Source organism: Toxotes jaculatrix, chromosome 19 (genome assembly GCF_017976425.1).
Source record: "Toxotes jaculatrix isolate fToxJac2 chromosome 19, fToxJac2.pri, whole genome shotgun sequence".
In the NCBI taxonomy this organism is placed as follows: Eukaryota; Metazoa; Chordata; class Actinopteri; family Toxotidae; genus Toxotes; species Toxotes jaculatrix.
In genome coordinates this window covers 16,152,726-16,168,879 of record NC_054412.1, presented here as the reverse complement: position 1 = coordinate 16,168,879, position 16,154 = coordinate 16,152,726, and the positions used below count along the sequence as shown (strand labels likewise).

At 41.7% G+C, this 16,154-nt stretch overlaps 1 protein-coding gene across 1 annotated transcript in view; it reads right to left on the bottom strand.

Annotated features, from left to right (window-relative positions):
* The window catches only part of LOC121199408 (neurexin-3b), a 260,973-nt gene that overhangs the window by 9,145 nt on the left and 235,674 nt on the right, over positions 1–16,154 (bottom strand). The window contains exon 24 of the mRNA XM_041064054.1: positions 2,418–2,505. Within this exon, the coding sequence (XP_040919988.1) occupies positions 2,418–2,505 (88 nt within the window). The remainder of the gene's footprint in view (positions 1–2,417; positions 2,506–16,154) is intronic.

Here is a 16,154-nt window from a genome sequence, read left to right as displayed (position 1 = left end):
ACACAACTTTCTTGAGACAGAATGGGGTTGCCTGCACAAGGCCAAAAAAAGGATGATGGCAAGAAAAGATTTTGTTGCCGTTCATTTCCCTATGTTGTATTGAAAATGGGGGGAGGATGTTTCTTTAGAAGCCATATGGCACAAAAAAATAAACACAAACTTGATGAGGAGGAGAACTTTGAATTTTCCAACCACCAAAAGTTCATGCGGCACAAGATGAGGCAAAAACGGGAGGAGCGGCTCTGTCCTTGCTTGGAGGATGGACGACGGATGATGAGGAGGACACCAAAGAAAAAAAAAACAAACAAACAAAAAAAAAAAAAAAAAAAACCAACCACAACAAAACAAGAAAATAAAATCACCCCACTCAACCCGCCCCGGACCCAAAGTAAAGCAAAAACAAAAAGCTCAAATCTTAAAGAAACCCAGCAGCTGGGTCCAAATCGATACAGAAGAGAGATGTTCATATGTGCATCACAGGAGAAAAAACCAAACAAAATGCAACAGAAAAGAAATCAACATCATGTCATGCAACTGTTCATACGACTGGAAGCGGGGCAAGGAATGAGGATATGAATTTCTGTGTCAACATGGTGAAATGTACAGTATGTATGAGTGTGTATGACTACATATGTTGCCACTATATGAGGGGAGGGTACCATGTTTTTTCTTAGTAAAAACTACTTACACATTACACTTTGTTGCACTTCCACTTTTGAGAATACTTGGGTTTGAGGTTTTAATAGTCGGGACACGTAAAACGAAACACATGAGCCGTAAAAAATTTGCCCATTCAATTTCAATAATCTCTGACTTAAGAAAGCAACTCATGCTTATAGATAAAGCACCTAAATACTGCATGAAGGCATGGAGAAAATGGCTTTCTCTTCACATCAAAAAGCCATAAGCACAAGGACCTAAATGTGGTCATAATTTCAAGGAAACAAACGCTATTACAGTGTGATAAGGCTTCAAAGTAAATGAGTTCCTTTCACAGATCGGAGGAAAATGGTAAAATTACTAACAGAATATCTACTAAATTACACGGAAAGACCTCATTTCCGAGAGAAATAAATAAATGCTCGATTATCTGTTATTTTCTCTGAGCGCACATAACAAAGTGAAAGGGCAATGCATTGTTTCAACTTAGGCTTATTATGAGCAGTGAAAAGTGGACATATGCTTGGTGCTACGCTGAGCCATATTTAGCCAGATTAACGCAGCATCAATTAGTCGGCTGTGATGGCGTTTTGAAGGACAGTGAAGCAATCAAATAGCCTGAGCTGTTAATGATTTCCAGAGCGCCTAAGGGGAGACGCTTTTCTCATACTGAGCCAGTTGCAACAGAGCTCACACTCTCCTAGTTTACTCCACACTATTAGGATATGTGCCAACTGCTCCTGGGCGTAAGTGTGATTGACAGTCGCTTGTTCAGAAGTCGTCCAAACCCAAGTTGCCTCAAAATAACCACTCCTTTTAAATCTGCGGTTTTATTTCCAGCTCTGTTTTTATTTTCAAACTCCACTGAGTGAATGTCTTATCACTTTGATGTAATCACAAAGTGATATGTTTGTGTGTGTGTGTGTGTGTGTGTGTGTGTGTGTGTGTGTAGGGAGGAGGGAAGAGAGACGATGCGCACAGAAATTCGAGGATATCTGTTCTCTATTAGAGTGTTTCAGGAAAGGCAAGCCTCCGACGAAGGAAACAGAGGTACAAACAAGAGAAGAAGAAGGAGAAGGGAGGAAGAGGCTCTGTTGCAGTTAGTCTGCTACATATCACAGTATCTATGCTGAAAGCATCTTTGTTCTCGAAAGAATCTCAAAATGTATCCTCTGTCAAGATAGACGCACACACACGCACAGCAAGAGGAAATCAACCATGTACAGGACAGATACATTTTGAAGCATCAGTGCGGGCGACATGGGGCTTGATACTAATTTCGTACTTTGTTGGGTAAAGTTTTGCTCTCGACCGAATGCTGAGAGAACAAAATTAGTATCAATGCTTCATCATGTCTGCAACCAGTGGCCCCATAGCTAAGTGTAACTTGTTTAAGAGACGAAGGTATGAGCTTTAACTAGAGTGGCTGACTATAAGATGTGTGCATTTACTTATTTACCGTTAAAGTAAAAGTTGTGGCTTCCTGCAGAGAGCATGCTAAGGATGTAGAAACTTACTGAATTCTCACTGCTTTCATCCATCTCCAAAGAGTTCTTTAAACTTTAGATATACACTGAGAACCCTTCACACTAGTGTGTTTTACTCACAGTGGCTACTTTTCGGAGGACTTTTTTTATTTGAAGTTACACTTGAAGCTCCCATGGGACATGATGCTAAGAGGAAAGGCTCCTCGGTAGCAAATCAAAGAAAGATAAGGAGAAATAGACCAGGTTCAGAGCAAGCACAACTCGACACACCCATCCCACCTGCATGTCCGGAGTCACACTCTTCCAGGTCCTCGTCATCGCTGGAGCACTCCGCCGACGAAACAATGTCATCTGTCGTCTATGGAGAAAGAGACACATTCAAACACAGACGCACAGGAAAATGTGGTTAGGCCCGGGGCTGTATAGTGAGTCCTCAACTTGCACACAGCCATTCCATTCAAGGATATCTCTGCACACACAGACCTCTCCGCCTGTCCTTCAGCTTCCATATATCACTTGGAGTCAATCATATTTCACAGTGTTTATCATTCTTCACTTTATGTGCTTTCCACCTCCGCAGATAATTGTTTTCCTTCACCCTCCGCACTCTGCCTCCGATTATTTATCGCCCTTCTCCTCCTCCGTCGTCCACAATCAATGGCCCCACCAAGCCCTCACAGATCAACACCGTCCTGGCTTCTGATTTGTGCTAAAGGGTGTGGAGGGAGGGAGGGATGCGGTGGCAGACTTGCTAGCTACAGCCGGACCAGCGATGGATTATCTGCACCCTCCAGTTCCCACAATTCTGATTTATCCCCTTGCCCCCCCACCCACTGCCTTCCCCTTTTTCGGGTCGACCCATGGAGGACAGAAAGGGGAGGTTGTATTTCAGCGGTGGTGCGCTGGGCAGCCAGCGTTTATTAGAATGAATCAGCGGGGCGATAAAATAAGCCCTGTCACCAAGCAGGGTTATGAAATCAGAGTGCTGATTGAGTTTTCCAGTCCTGGCCGAGGGTGTGTGGCTCTAAATATCATTGAGTTTGACAGACTAATGAAACGCGCCCCCGTGCTTGTGCTGCTGCTTTCAACAGGGCCCAGAGAAAGCTGTCCACCTCGCATGTGCACATGCCGACGTTCAACATGCATGTCTACCAAACCTCACATCGAGAAAGCTGATTTTTCAAAGCACATTCCTAATGTGTACTATGATTATGCATGATGGGCTGTGTTATTTTCTGTATCGGAACATTTGATAATGTGCTAATGTGTGTTGGTGCTAGTGTGCATAATGCAGCACATTATGTTCTGTACTCCAACATGAGGAGGCAAAAAAATGAAGCAAGAGAGAAGGCTGTAAAATATGGCCCCTTGGTAAACATGACATTATTTATTGAAGCCACATTACGGGCGTAAAAGTCTTGGTTATTGCTGAAAGAGGGTTATTGCTTGTTATTATGATAGCGGCAGATGTGGGAGGCAGGGACACAGAGAGAGAGAGAGAGAGAGAGAGAGAGAGAGAGAGAGAGAGAGAGAGAGAGAGAGAGATGAAAAACCCGAGCTACTTCAAAGTCTGTTCCAGCAATTCCAGCCTGAGACCATCACACCATAACCCAGGATCAACTCAAAACACTGCCTTTCTCTTGTCCATTCATGCTGCATTTCTCTGCAACTGATGCCGACAGCCTCTCAGCACAGAGCAAACACGTTCACTGCTTTGGATGCAGCAGCTTCACATAGCCTTACACACTAATCCACAGGTTCAACATAATACAGTGAATGTCAGTGCTTTCTACCTGACTACCCGTAAAAAAAAAACCTGGTAACTAAAGGCGTAAAGGCTGCAGCAACAGAAAAGCACATGAAGTATGAAGAGAGAAAGACATTAAAAGGCATCTTGTTCTACCATTTTAAGAGATGTGTAATAAATTTCTAATTTCTTTCATATCTTATGCATAAAGAAAATAAAGTCAGTTGAATAAACCATGAAATGCTGTAATTAGACATATTTAAGTTGCAGAGAAGATTCCTCTTGTGTCAAATCAGTCAGTAAAAATGAGCTTTCATTTAGTTTATACATATTCCCTTTGCAGTGCCGGGCAACAGGGGAGAAAACCCTTGGAAAACCACTATAATCATCAGACCATCAGTCTCCCTGAATTTTCAGATGCATACGGTATCAATGCAGCAATTCACGATATGTGTACAGAAAGGAATTTTCTGACAGTCACAACCCAACGTTTTTACTTTATGCCTGAGCACTGTCAGGCTCCAGGCTGAAACCAGGCATGAGAATTTTATATTCTATCTAATAAATGATGAGAACATTTACTGGGGCAGTGGATCCCAACCTTTTCTGTCTGAAGTGCCCCCGCTGCCTCATCAAATGAGCCCTTTATCAACACCCATCATAATTCTTGAACTGATTCTAAAATGGATGAATCTAATTTTAAATTCATTATATAAAAGTGTATATTGTTGGTGCAGCACTGTAGCTCATAAGTTATTTATTACTTTTAACTATTCTGACTACCAGGCTGACTTGCTAACAAGTTTTCACACGTTCACAATTGCAGCACAGGTTAGTGGCAGACTAACCTTTGTCGTTGGCCTATACTTGCTGGTATTTTATTGATTATTGTGATAATAAATATCTTGAAAATCAGCCTCAAACAAATCTGTAATCCTATTTGTGTGCTTATTTTGTGTAATCACAAAGTGTGTGTATATTTTACTACATTATCATTATTTCATTTTATTGAATTGTTTTCCATTAATTTATAATTTTCATTTTTTCAAATTTGTTTAGCTGTTACACATTTTTTCCAACTTTAATATCTGAAGATCGCTTTCCTAACACTATGAGGACTGACATTGGTGTAAGTGGGTCAAAGAAGGTGTGTCAGACTAATCAATGTAATGCCAAACAGCCTGGCTTTTAGCCCTGAGGTAAGCCTCATCACAAATGTTTAGAATCTCCCTGCTCTCTTGACTTGTTGGTGTGCACACAGAGGCCAAGGCCCCCTGTGCAGCACTGCAGAACTCCTGCAACGAGAAAATCATTAAGCATTTCATCTTTGAGCCTGTCTGCATTAAAGAGCAGGAATGACTGCTTCAGCTCATGCATTGTAAAGGTTGCATTTAAATGGTAGAAGGACATCCTCCAGTCAATGTATTCACTTTCCATTTGATTGAAAATCATCTACAGACTCGGAGTAAGAGACCTTCTCATCTAAGCAACTTTTGATTCCACTCAGAGAAATTGAAGAGGGCTTTTGAAGTGTGATGTCTGACATTTGTAGATTCACTAGATGTGCGCCTGATTCATTTTCATAAACATATGATGCATCTCTGACCGTCACAATGGTTCAGATTGAAGTGCTTCTCATGAAGGGCTTAGGGTGCCATTTTTCCGCATTTGGGCTAATGCAGAACCAATGAAGTGACACACAGAGCTCACAGTCCTCTCTCAGTCGACCAGAGACGTCGATAATAACATATGGCATGAGGCTAGATGTTGTAAATGCAAAGGGAGCACATGGAGCGGAAAAGGCATAGGCTGCATTTGTGCAGTGATGGGAGCCTACAGCGGGGTATAGCATAATGATGCGGTTGGCCAGCGGGACTACAAAAACTGATTTCACAGCTGGGGAAATCCAATTCTCTGTCTAAATCTCCATAACATAGAGTGGGATATATTTTGGCAGCAAAGTGATTTCTTTTTTGGTGTAATTATTCTCAACAAACATTCTCGTCGTCATTTTAAGAGAGTCTGGGAGGTGGGATTTACAGGCTGGTTTGTGTGTGTGTGTGCGTGTGTGTGTGTGTGTGTGTGGGAGGCCTTAATGTGCGCGCATATGCCTTCCGCTTCCTGTGTGTGAGGAATGCGTATCATACACGATGATTTCAGTACATAAAAAAATCACAGGCTATGTGCATCATGCTTGATTATCCTGATTACCCTGCCTTCAGGAGATGCTCCAATTCCTAACTCCACAAACAAACACCACAGCCAAATCAATAGCCAGACTTCATTAAAACAGCATTTACCTCTGACCACTTCAGCACATCAACTAAAAGGATCACAGTGGCGATCAATAAAAATAGACAGCCTCCTTGGGAGACAAGTCTCAAAATACGCAGCTTTTAGTTTCACAGCTGATGGAACTGACACAAACAAAAAGGAGAATGTGCAAAGACACTGGGCCGTCTCTGCCTCAACAAGGCTTCTCTGGTGTTTAATCAGGGATTCTGGACTGACTTAGTGTGAATCAGCCAGCAGGAATGCAGAGACCATTAACAGGCGGAGCTGCAATTACCTCAGCACGTGAAAGGAGTGCGTGCTACATCACCAGTCAGGCCTGACCTCAGAGTGAACAAAGAGGCTTCAAGATTGATTAACAATAAACTTGAAGCTTGGGAAACAACACTTCTTTTATTAAAAAACTTTTTCACCACGGGAAAAGGAGGAGATGCCTGTCCAGAGGAGATTTATATGTTATTATACAAAGTAATTTTCCTTCAATTTGCAGAATGATGGAGCAGTGTAGAATGAAAGCTTTGCCAATAAATGTGAGACCAGAATTAAAGTGTGTGGATGCTTTGTTTTATTTGTTGAAGATATGGTCACATTTTTTTCAAGCCTGTCTTCAAACAACACTCACATATACCCATATGTAGACTCATAAAGTTTTTTGGTCATGATAATTTCTCCTGCAGTCCACCACTGGCAGACAATCCATAATCTGTCAAATGTCATTCCTGAGCTGAGACAAAGCTCATATGAGGCTTCAGCAGTGAATGAGACAAATGAAGTGTGTGTCTTATACAGTTACAGTATGAACATCCCCCCCCCCCCCCCCCCCCCAACACAACTCAATAAGGAAACACCGTCTGTTTACTTGTCTATTTGTAGCTGCAGCACCAGTAGCACTGCAGGCTGCCACACAGCGCTACATCAAGCAGATGAATGCAACTGGTGTCTGACAGATTTCCTCCACAGCCAAATAAAATCCACTATTCAATACGGCCAAGCCACACTTTTCCAAGTTTTCCAGCACAATACAGACCACCTGGAACAGGAAGCATGAAAACTGAGAGCAAAAAAACAGATAACACATTTGGTTTCTAATATTCGTTCATTATTTCCAGTTATTTTAAACATTGTGTTTAATCACTGAGGCATTCAATCTAGTACTGTGCCTGCAGGAGCAGGGGTGCAGTCACACCTTCTCTTTACACCTGTGCCTAATAATAGACATGAAGTCAGGAATATGTGATAAACCATAACTACTTGCCATTCACAGCATATGTCCTCGCACAAAAAGATGCCACAGCAGACTTCACTGATAAATTTAAAGAACATTTTGTACACTGCCACAGAAAGCACATCACTCTTAAAACAATAAATAGCCTTTAATTGACAATACTATCACAGTTTTGTAAAAATGCTATCATTTTGATAACTATTTCTCAACACGGCCCATAATTTAATTGCCTGCTGACATCCATCGTCTACGGATCATACGAATTAAAAAGTGAACGTTTCAACTTGAAGTTAAACTCTTCAAATACATGGATGATAACAGGAGCAGCTGCTGCATCTGCGGCTTTGGCTGCAGTTGAATATTCTGCTGAGCATGACGGTGATTTGATCGGTCACATCAAAGCAACAGCTTGTGCTCGGCAGGGGGAAAGAAAGACATAATGTACTCGACCACTGTCTATAGTTTTCCCCTGGGTCAGTAAAAGCAGTGTAAAGGCTAAAAAGCAGCCATGGCCCCCGGGTTACAAACATGACATGAAATATGAGCGTGAACGGTGCTGTGTCTTCGAGAGGAGAGGGGCAAATCACATGCTTAAGTACAGTACACTGAGTCATATCATCGGCGAGGGCGAGGGAGGTTGCTCCTGAACACACCATGGCCTTATCATAACAAATGACCTTCACATGTTTTTGCGCCCAGAGGGTGAAGGAAACACTGAGAAACGAAGCCTTTTGAGAATAAGGGAAGAGACACAACATTATAGATCCACATTACAGCCCTGCTATCAAACCCAATTTGGTTTATTTACAATACCACAGTGCCCAATGGCTAAAGCAGATTTTTTTTTTTTTTTAGTACTGATGGGAATAAACCCCAAACAAATCAATTTTCTTCAAGCTTCTTATCCTGGCAGTCAGTTGCCATGGATATCCAATGCGGTTGCATGTTCAAAGATCAAAGTGACGACGTGGAGGCAAGGGCAAATCAAAGACACACAATTCAAAGCAACTTCTTCTTCCCCAAGGTGCTACTTGGTCACCTTGGAAATATTTTTCACACGTTAGATAGGGATACACGCAGCAGACTATTTTTCAGGTTGAGAAATGGCCCAGAAAGCGACAGAAATCAGAGGTCAGACTGACTCCCACTCCCATCTCCTCTTTCTTGCTGTCTCACTAGTTCCCATTCCTCCACTCCACCGGCCCTTGTACCAAAATAAGATAGTCATCTCCATGGCGGAAGCTTCGCCTTTCTATTGACGGCTGTCTGATGTGCACGTTATCATGTCTGATCTGAGCTTTGACAGGCCGACAAGGGAGAGGCTTGTATTACAAGGGAAATCAATGGCGCTAGGCCATATCCCTATCAATAGGCTGCCACAACTCTTTTTGCTCATGCTCCCCGCTCTGTGACAGATAAGATGTTTTATCAGAAAAAAAAACACAAGGGGGAATAAGCAGCAGAGACTCATGTTAAAAATAACAGATGGAGGTGAATCTAATAAAACATTTGATCAAGATGTTTAATCTTCATTAGGAACGATACTGTTGAAAGACGCAAGCAAACACAAGCAGCGCAAAAAAAAAAAAAAAAAGGCTGGAAGTCCTGCTGTTAACCTTCTCCTTCAATATGGTGGATAAATTACAACAAAATGAGCACCAGAATCAACTTGTAGTGCCTAAGCCACGTGCTAAATGATTTCCAAGATCAAATATTGATATTTCGAATGAGCACCCTCGGTGGGCCTTTCTTAGTGGCCTCCTGTAGTCAGCACATTTTTTTTTTCTTTCCAGGTTTATGGAGAAATTGAAAGAGGGCGGGAGAAGTGGGTGAGGAAAGGGAAAACAGCTGGAAAGGAGAAAAAAAGAAAATGCATTTAATTTGTTCACCATCACTGTTGGTGTGTTGGCTTCAACAGAATGGGTTATGTGCCAGTATTTCTCTTTTTCTCAAGGACCCGCCTTTGCACACAGAGCAGTGAGGGTTGCTGGCTCACAGCAAACTCTAATTGCCCTGAGGCCATAGGCAGCCACTTTCAAACAGGGTCATTCATCTTCCCATGGAAAAGGAAATGGTCTCTGGCCCTGATCCTTAATCACCCCCCTGCCGCAGTGTACAAGGTCATCAGGGAAGCCCTGTGACAAACACTCACACACATATTTGTATGTACACCCACAAAGACAGAATAACTGACAGACTAAGGGGCTGTGTGGGATGGTCACATGGACAGAGACGGGAAGAGAGGGATATGTGAGGTAAGCAGACAAGAGATGGGAGGAAATTTCTTCTCTCTATGCAAGTCCATGACATCCTCAGGTGAAATTGGAGCAGCGATTACAGCTCTGAGTTATGGATTGTGTTACCGTTTGTGGTTCTCCCTTCAAAGAGGAAGTGAGGAATTCATGTGGATGTGGTGGCGAGCCGCGCTGAAAGCCATGACCAAAGAAGACGCAGAGAGAAGATGAGAGCAGCGGGGAGGAAGAGAAGGAGGGCGAGTAGCCAGGAGAGTACAGGAATGGAAAGGTCTCCATTTTACTGAGGATCAGAAGACACTGGCTGAGACTGGTCCTCAAAATGAAAATAAAGTAACAGAGTTGAACTTGGATAACTTTCACAAAATGTGTTTCATGAACCAGGTTAGCCTGGTCTAAGTCAGGCTAATTTTGAAGGCTTAGCTTAGCCTCAGACTGAGCCAGTGTTACAGTGTATGTGCCAGACTGAGACTGAGACTCCCTGACAGTCTCTCATTACTTTAGTCCCAGTAAAACAGGACATTTCCCACATATCACAAATTGACATATAATGCACTTTTTATGGCTTAAAATGTAGAGCTTAGACAATTCTCTATCAAAAATATGACTTAATTAGGATCCTATTTAACACTTTAAAGTTTATTTCCATATTGTGTCTTAAATATGAAGTTTCATTTTAAGTGGCTGTAACTAGCACTTATTTTCAAATATTCACATCTTAGATGCCAGAACCAGTGAATTTTTGGCTTTTTTCTTTTTGATTACAAAATCAAATGCCGAAATTGTTGCCAATTAATTTTCCGGATTTTAAGTCCACATCACATCACTCATACTGGGCTAAAATCCAAGATGATATGAAGAGAGCTCTGCAACAAGCCCAACAAGCTCAGCAGAGAGAGGAGCAGGCAGCAACACATCTGTACTGTTGGATTCTGTGCTCACCTTTGGACTTTGAAACTGCTACCAAACATTCTGCTTTTTTTTTTTTTTTTAAAGTTGTGTATTTACTTAATTACTTTATTATTCATTTCAACCAGTATGTTTAATATTTGCTGCTCTGAGGTGAAAATCATCAGTCAATATCTTTACTGTGAACTGATGTGATCTGCACTTGATGTCCACTTGGGCTCTGTGTTAAAATAAATAAATAAATAAACATATTTTAAGCAAGCTTGAATGAGTCTGATCACATTAGCTCTGAGTTGGATTTATGAAAGAATTTAATTCTGCATCAGTCTGTTAGACTCACTTAATCCAGGGTTTAAACAATAAAGTGCGTTTTTGCCTTCTAATTCAAAACACCAATAAATTCAATACCATAAAACATCTAAAACAATGCTGTCTAATGGTATCTTGTTATAATAAGGCATGATTCACAGTGTGAATGGTTGCTGATTACGTAAGCTGGAGGAAGGCTTGTGTTTGTACTGTTGTACTGTTTGGAACATGCTTTTGAGACAAAGGGCTTTATAAATAGACCTCAGTTGACCTCACTAATTGCAACAATACAATCAATAAGTAAGAAGATATGTTCAATTGGCAGAGCTATTGGCTTTCTATTGAGAATGTGTGAAGACTGAAACGAGCAGCAGAAATTGGACCCTGCACTTTCTCCTTGTGGACTAAATTTTGAGCTCCCTTTTCAATCCATTTCAATATTGCTGTATTTCTCACAGTCAAAGGCTATTATGACTTCAAGGCTGTAATACCAAATCAATGTAGGCGTTATGCAATGGCTGATGCTGGCAGCTTTACGTCTCCCAAATTAGCCGGAGGTCCCATTTGGGTTCAGTTCTTAATGAGCACAAACCAAATTAAGCATTCGATTTAGTCTCTTTTTAGAAGATGAAAGTTGAAACGTAATCACTAACCAACAGAGAAATGATGTAAAATATACCGTACGCCTGAGCCCTCCCGCAGTACCTCCACATGCTTACACGTGTAAGGACGGCAACCCGTGGATGCACACAGACAAATTACTCTTCACTCATTGCTATTAAGAGCAACAGGTTCCATTGTAGTTTACAACAAGTCTCTGTGGACACAAAGGAGAAACATTACTGGGCCTCGCTAACAGTTCAGCTAAGCAATGAAACAGAAGACATTATTGCTGTGGAACATCAAAGGCTGTGTCTGTGTGATACATATTTAATTAAATCCTCACTCCAGAAGACACATGGTGTGTTCTGTGCACACAGATACAATAATGCATATATGGATCCCTGAGTACCTCACAGAGATGTAGTCTCTCGCTCTCTCTTTTCCCTCCCACATAAAGACATAAATTCACACACTCAAAGTGCATATCATAGGCTGGCAGCACGTATATTCACCGTACAGGAGAGTGCAGAAATTCATTGCCCCCGCTATAGGATAAGTCACCAGCTCTGAGAGCGTGGCCTATAACACACCTGAAGTTACCCTTTACTATCATATACATTACACAGCTCAGAGAGCTTCTCTTCATCTGGTGAGAAGCTAATACTTCAAAATTATGAGAAATTTGCTGTCTTACAGATTAAATGATAAATGTTAATTTTAGGTCTGTGTTGTGTTCCATATATAAGATGTCACTGTGACATCTTTAGCCTAACTAAAAAGAGGAAGTGTAAAGCAGCTAGCATTAGTCAAAAGCAAATAAAAAAATATATAAATAAACAAATAAGTGATTTTAAGTGATAAGTGATTTTGGCATCTCCAAAATATCTAATTTGTCTAGTACTCCTTGGACAGAGCTAAGGTAGCTGCCTACTGGCGTTGTCTTTGGCTAAGCTAATAAAACTACTGAGCTATTTCTGTGTCAGATAGAGATTAAATTAATATTGATCCACTCATGCAACCTTTATAAGAACATTTCCCAAAATGTTGGAATGTTCATGTAAAGCATGAAAAAAGTAAAGTAACCAAAAACAAGAAGAAACAACTGGCGTAATCTTGTGTGCCGAGAGAGAGTGATGCAGGAGCAAATAACTGGTGCAGTTTTTTAACAGGAAAAGCAGCAACTTCCTATAAAATAACTTCAAGTGTTATAGAAAAATTGCTGGCAAAAGAAGTTTAACTTTTATAATAGTCTTGTTCCCAGAACCATTGCGCTGGAAAAAAGTTAATTAAACACCATCAAGAGAGTGGGATCTCACAGCAACCTCGCAACTTTCTAAAATGGTTTGGCACAGGATTTAATACTGACTGTTCCACTTTGATAATCCATGTAAGTCTACTGGCATGTGCTCGGGGATAGATGACATCTGTACTGAAAGAAGAAGCATTTGGATTTGATATGTAAGGCCTTGAAAAACATTTGGGATGATTTTTAATCCACAGTTGTTCTGACACATATGCTGTATAATTAAAATGAATTTAAACTGTCTTGACTAAAATGATCTGTTGGTTAAGTTAATTGCATTTAATAGTTTGCATAGTTGGAGCTGGCCTTCATAAACTCCATCCGTGTTTTGTGGCTGGTAGCATCACTTTGTTGCTTCAGTTGTAAGGCTGAGAGTTTTGTTGGACATGTGTGTCGTGTTATAACCAGTCAGCCATCTCTGGAGGCAGCACAGCGTGAGGGGAGCCTGAATACCACCCAGAGCATGTTCTGATGCCCTGCTGGTCAGCTCAGTAACAGGCCGCACTGTTTGTGCGTGCGTGCGTGTGTGTGTGTAACCGATGTGTGCTGTTTGCGCGCCCCTTTGTGTGTGAGTGCCCTGCCGCGACAGTGGCGGCTGACAAGACAGCAGGTTTACACATACACACGCACGCGTTCCCGGAGGATCTATATAAGCTGTGTTGTGAGGCATGGGGGACATCCATTACAAAAACCCCCGTGGTTCAAAACCCCTGGAGCTTGCTGCTGGTTCTCACACACTGAGAGACAAACTGCCCCTCAGCATTCACACACACACACAAACTCGCAAATACACACACAAAGAAACACATGATCTACAGACATGAAATTGCAAACATCTACAAACATGGTCACATAGAGAAGTCTAATGGAAATAGCCCTACGTACGTATTCTCTTGCACACCAAGTGACATGAAAAATTCATAAAGGGAATCATACTGTTGCAAACACACTCCAGCGACAGAGAAGACAGACAATCCATGACAGTGCTGGAATGAGTTTGTCATGTTGATGGTAGGGGGGAACCATTTGGCAGCACACACTGAAAATCCTGATACTGTGCTTCTGTTCTGCTCTGACACTGTGAGTTGATGTGGCAGCAACAGGGCTGACTGATTTTTGAGCATGTAGACGTGTGTGTGTGTGTGTGTGTAAATGTTATTGCAGCTTAAATTGGTTGTGCATGTTTTCAGATGTCTGAGACAAAGATTAAGAGATCCACAATGTGTGGGTATGTGTGTGTGTGTCTGTCCTTCTAATGAGCCACACACACCAACAGGGTCCCCATCAGTCTGCTGTCTGCTAATTGGACCTACTGAGCAACTAGCGGACCTCCAACATTCATCTCCAACAAGTCACTGGGAGTTAGGGTGCCTAGTGGGGCAGCCAGAAACGCAGGTAAAAAAAGCTGGATACTGATGAAGAAAGAAAAAAATGAAGGGAAGGGAAGGAATAAAAAAAAAAAAAAGATCCCAAGGAATACCTGTCTGCTGCTTTGACCTTTACACAGTTACTGGCAGGTCTTTGCGCTGGTTGTAAGGGAAGGTGATCACAGAGACTAACTAACTGAAAATAAAAGACGACTGACAGCAGGTGGAGAATGGGAGCGCATCTGCTTGCACACTCATGTCCTCACACACCCACACACATACACACACACACCTGTGCGCTTCACACATACGAGCAGATAAACACACACATGAACACGCTCATCAAACATCATCTAGCAGACTACCACATGGAGACACGCAGCATGCTGCACAGTGCCTTCCACACTACCTCTTGAAGAGAGAATAAATCAGTGATTATCATATATCCCCAGGCATTAAGCAACATCCCTGACGTACTTTAGATAGACAGTGTAAAAGAGGTGAGTAGTGGAAAATGGCCAGAAGAAAAAGGAGAGAGAGCGGGCAACATGGTAGCTTAGTGTGAAAAACCTTATCTAGCAACAGTGAGTGGTGAATTCTGGTTTATGACCTCTGCTGCACATTGCCCTGTCGCTCTAAACTTTCCTGTGACCGTCCACCTCACACTATCAGAATCACCTTGAAGATAATCTGAAAATACAGAAATCACACTGTGCCAAAGAAGAATCCGTGTCGATTCAATGTAATATTATTGTCATCATGGAAAGTGTATCCAAGCGCGTAGATATGGCATTATTTCCCGCTTCTCAGCAGAAAGAAAAAAAAGCCCAATTAAACTACAAACAATTTACCTCTCATTTTCCCGTCTCCTGAGCACCAGGCCAGTTGAAGATGATGGACGTGAGCAATTTCTTTAACACTGCAGCCATGCAAATCGCTTTCAGTGTCTCTCTCCCAGCTGTTTTCCCCCACGGTCCTCTAGATTGCAGCCTCCCGTCCTAATTGTTCCCAAACATCTCAGGCCAGCAGCGCAAGTTAATTGAGATCGAGAGACGCTGATCTCCCACGAGAGCCTCGCATAAATGAGCATTCCCAAAATGACTGTCCACATCGAACCAGTAAGCATGAAATCCGTTCTTTGGTTCAAACAGAATTCTGCAGAGCTGAAATCCTTAGGCAGCCACTTAACAAGCTATACCTGTTTATTGTAATTTTTTCCTATATCCCTAAATGAAGCTGTGTTGTCATAATTACTCACTGGCAGCTTCCAAAAACACCAGGTTACCAATATGAGCACCTGTAAAGCAAACCTTTTTATTACCTATCACCTATCACGATCCACCAGCCCTCAGCACTCAAAGATATCTACCAGTATGGTTGGAGGGGTAAGCCTCAAGGGCTACTAGTAAAGTCTTAAAGTAGAAAGTACTCTTCATCAGTTTTTATCAACTGAATCTTGACTTCGTAAAATTACACGGGCCTTTTCTAAAGCCAGAATTGAGTCTTAGACCTCAATACCTTAAGTTGTTTAAATCTGTGGTTCCCAATCGGTGGGAAGTGTGCAAAGCAAGAAGGGGTCACCAGATAAATCGTAGGGGTTTAGAATTATTCAACAGGATGAAAGCTGAAAAACACAAATCTACTATCTAAACAAAAAAAGTTTTTCTTGACTTTAATGGCTGTTATACTCCCCTGATTAAGCATCGCAGTTCCTTGATATTGTCAAACTCACAATGGACGGTTAAAAAAGAATAAAAACTGATGCAGGCCTGAAGAAACATCCCTGACATACTTTAACTAGACAGTGTAGAAGTGGCAAGACGATGAAAACACTGAGGAAAAAAGGAGGGAGAGCAGGCATCATGGTAGCTTAGTGTGCAAAGCCTTATCTGGTTTATGACCTTTGCTGCATGTTGTCCTGTTTCTCTAAACTGCAGCAGAACCAGAGATATTGTCTTTTTCATTCCACACATTCTTACTCCTTGTCATAACCTGGCACC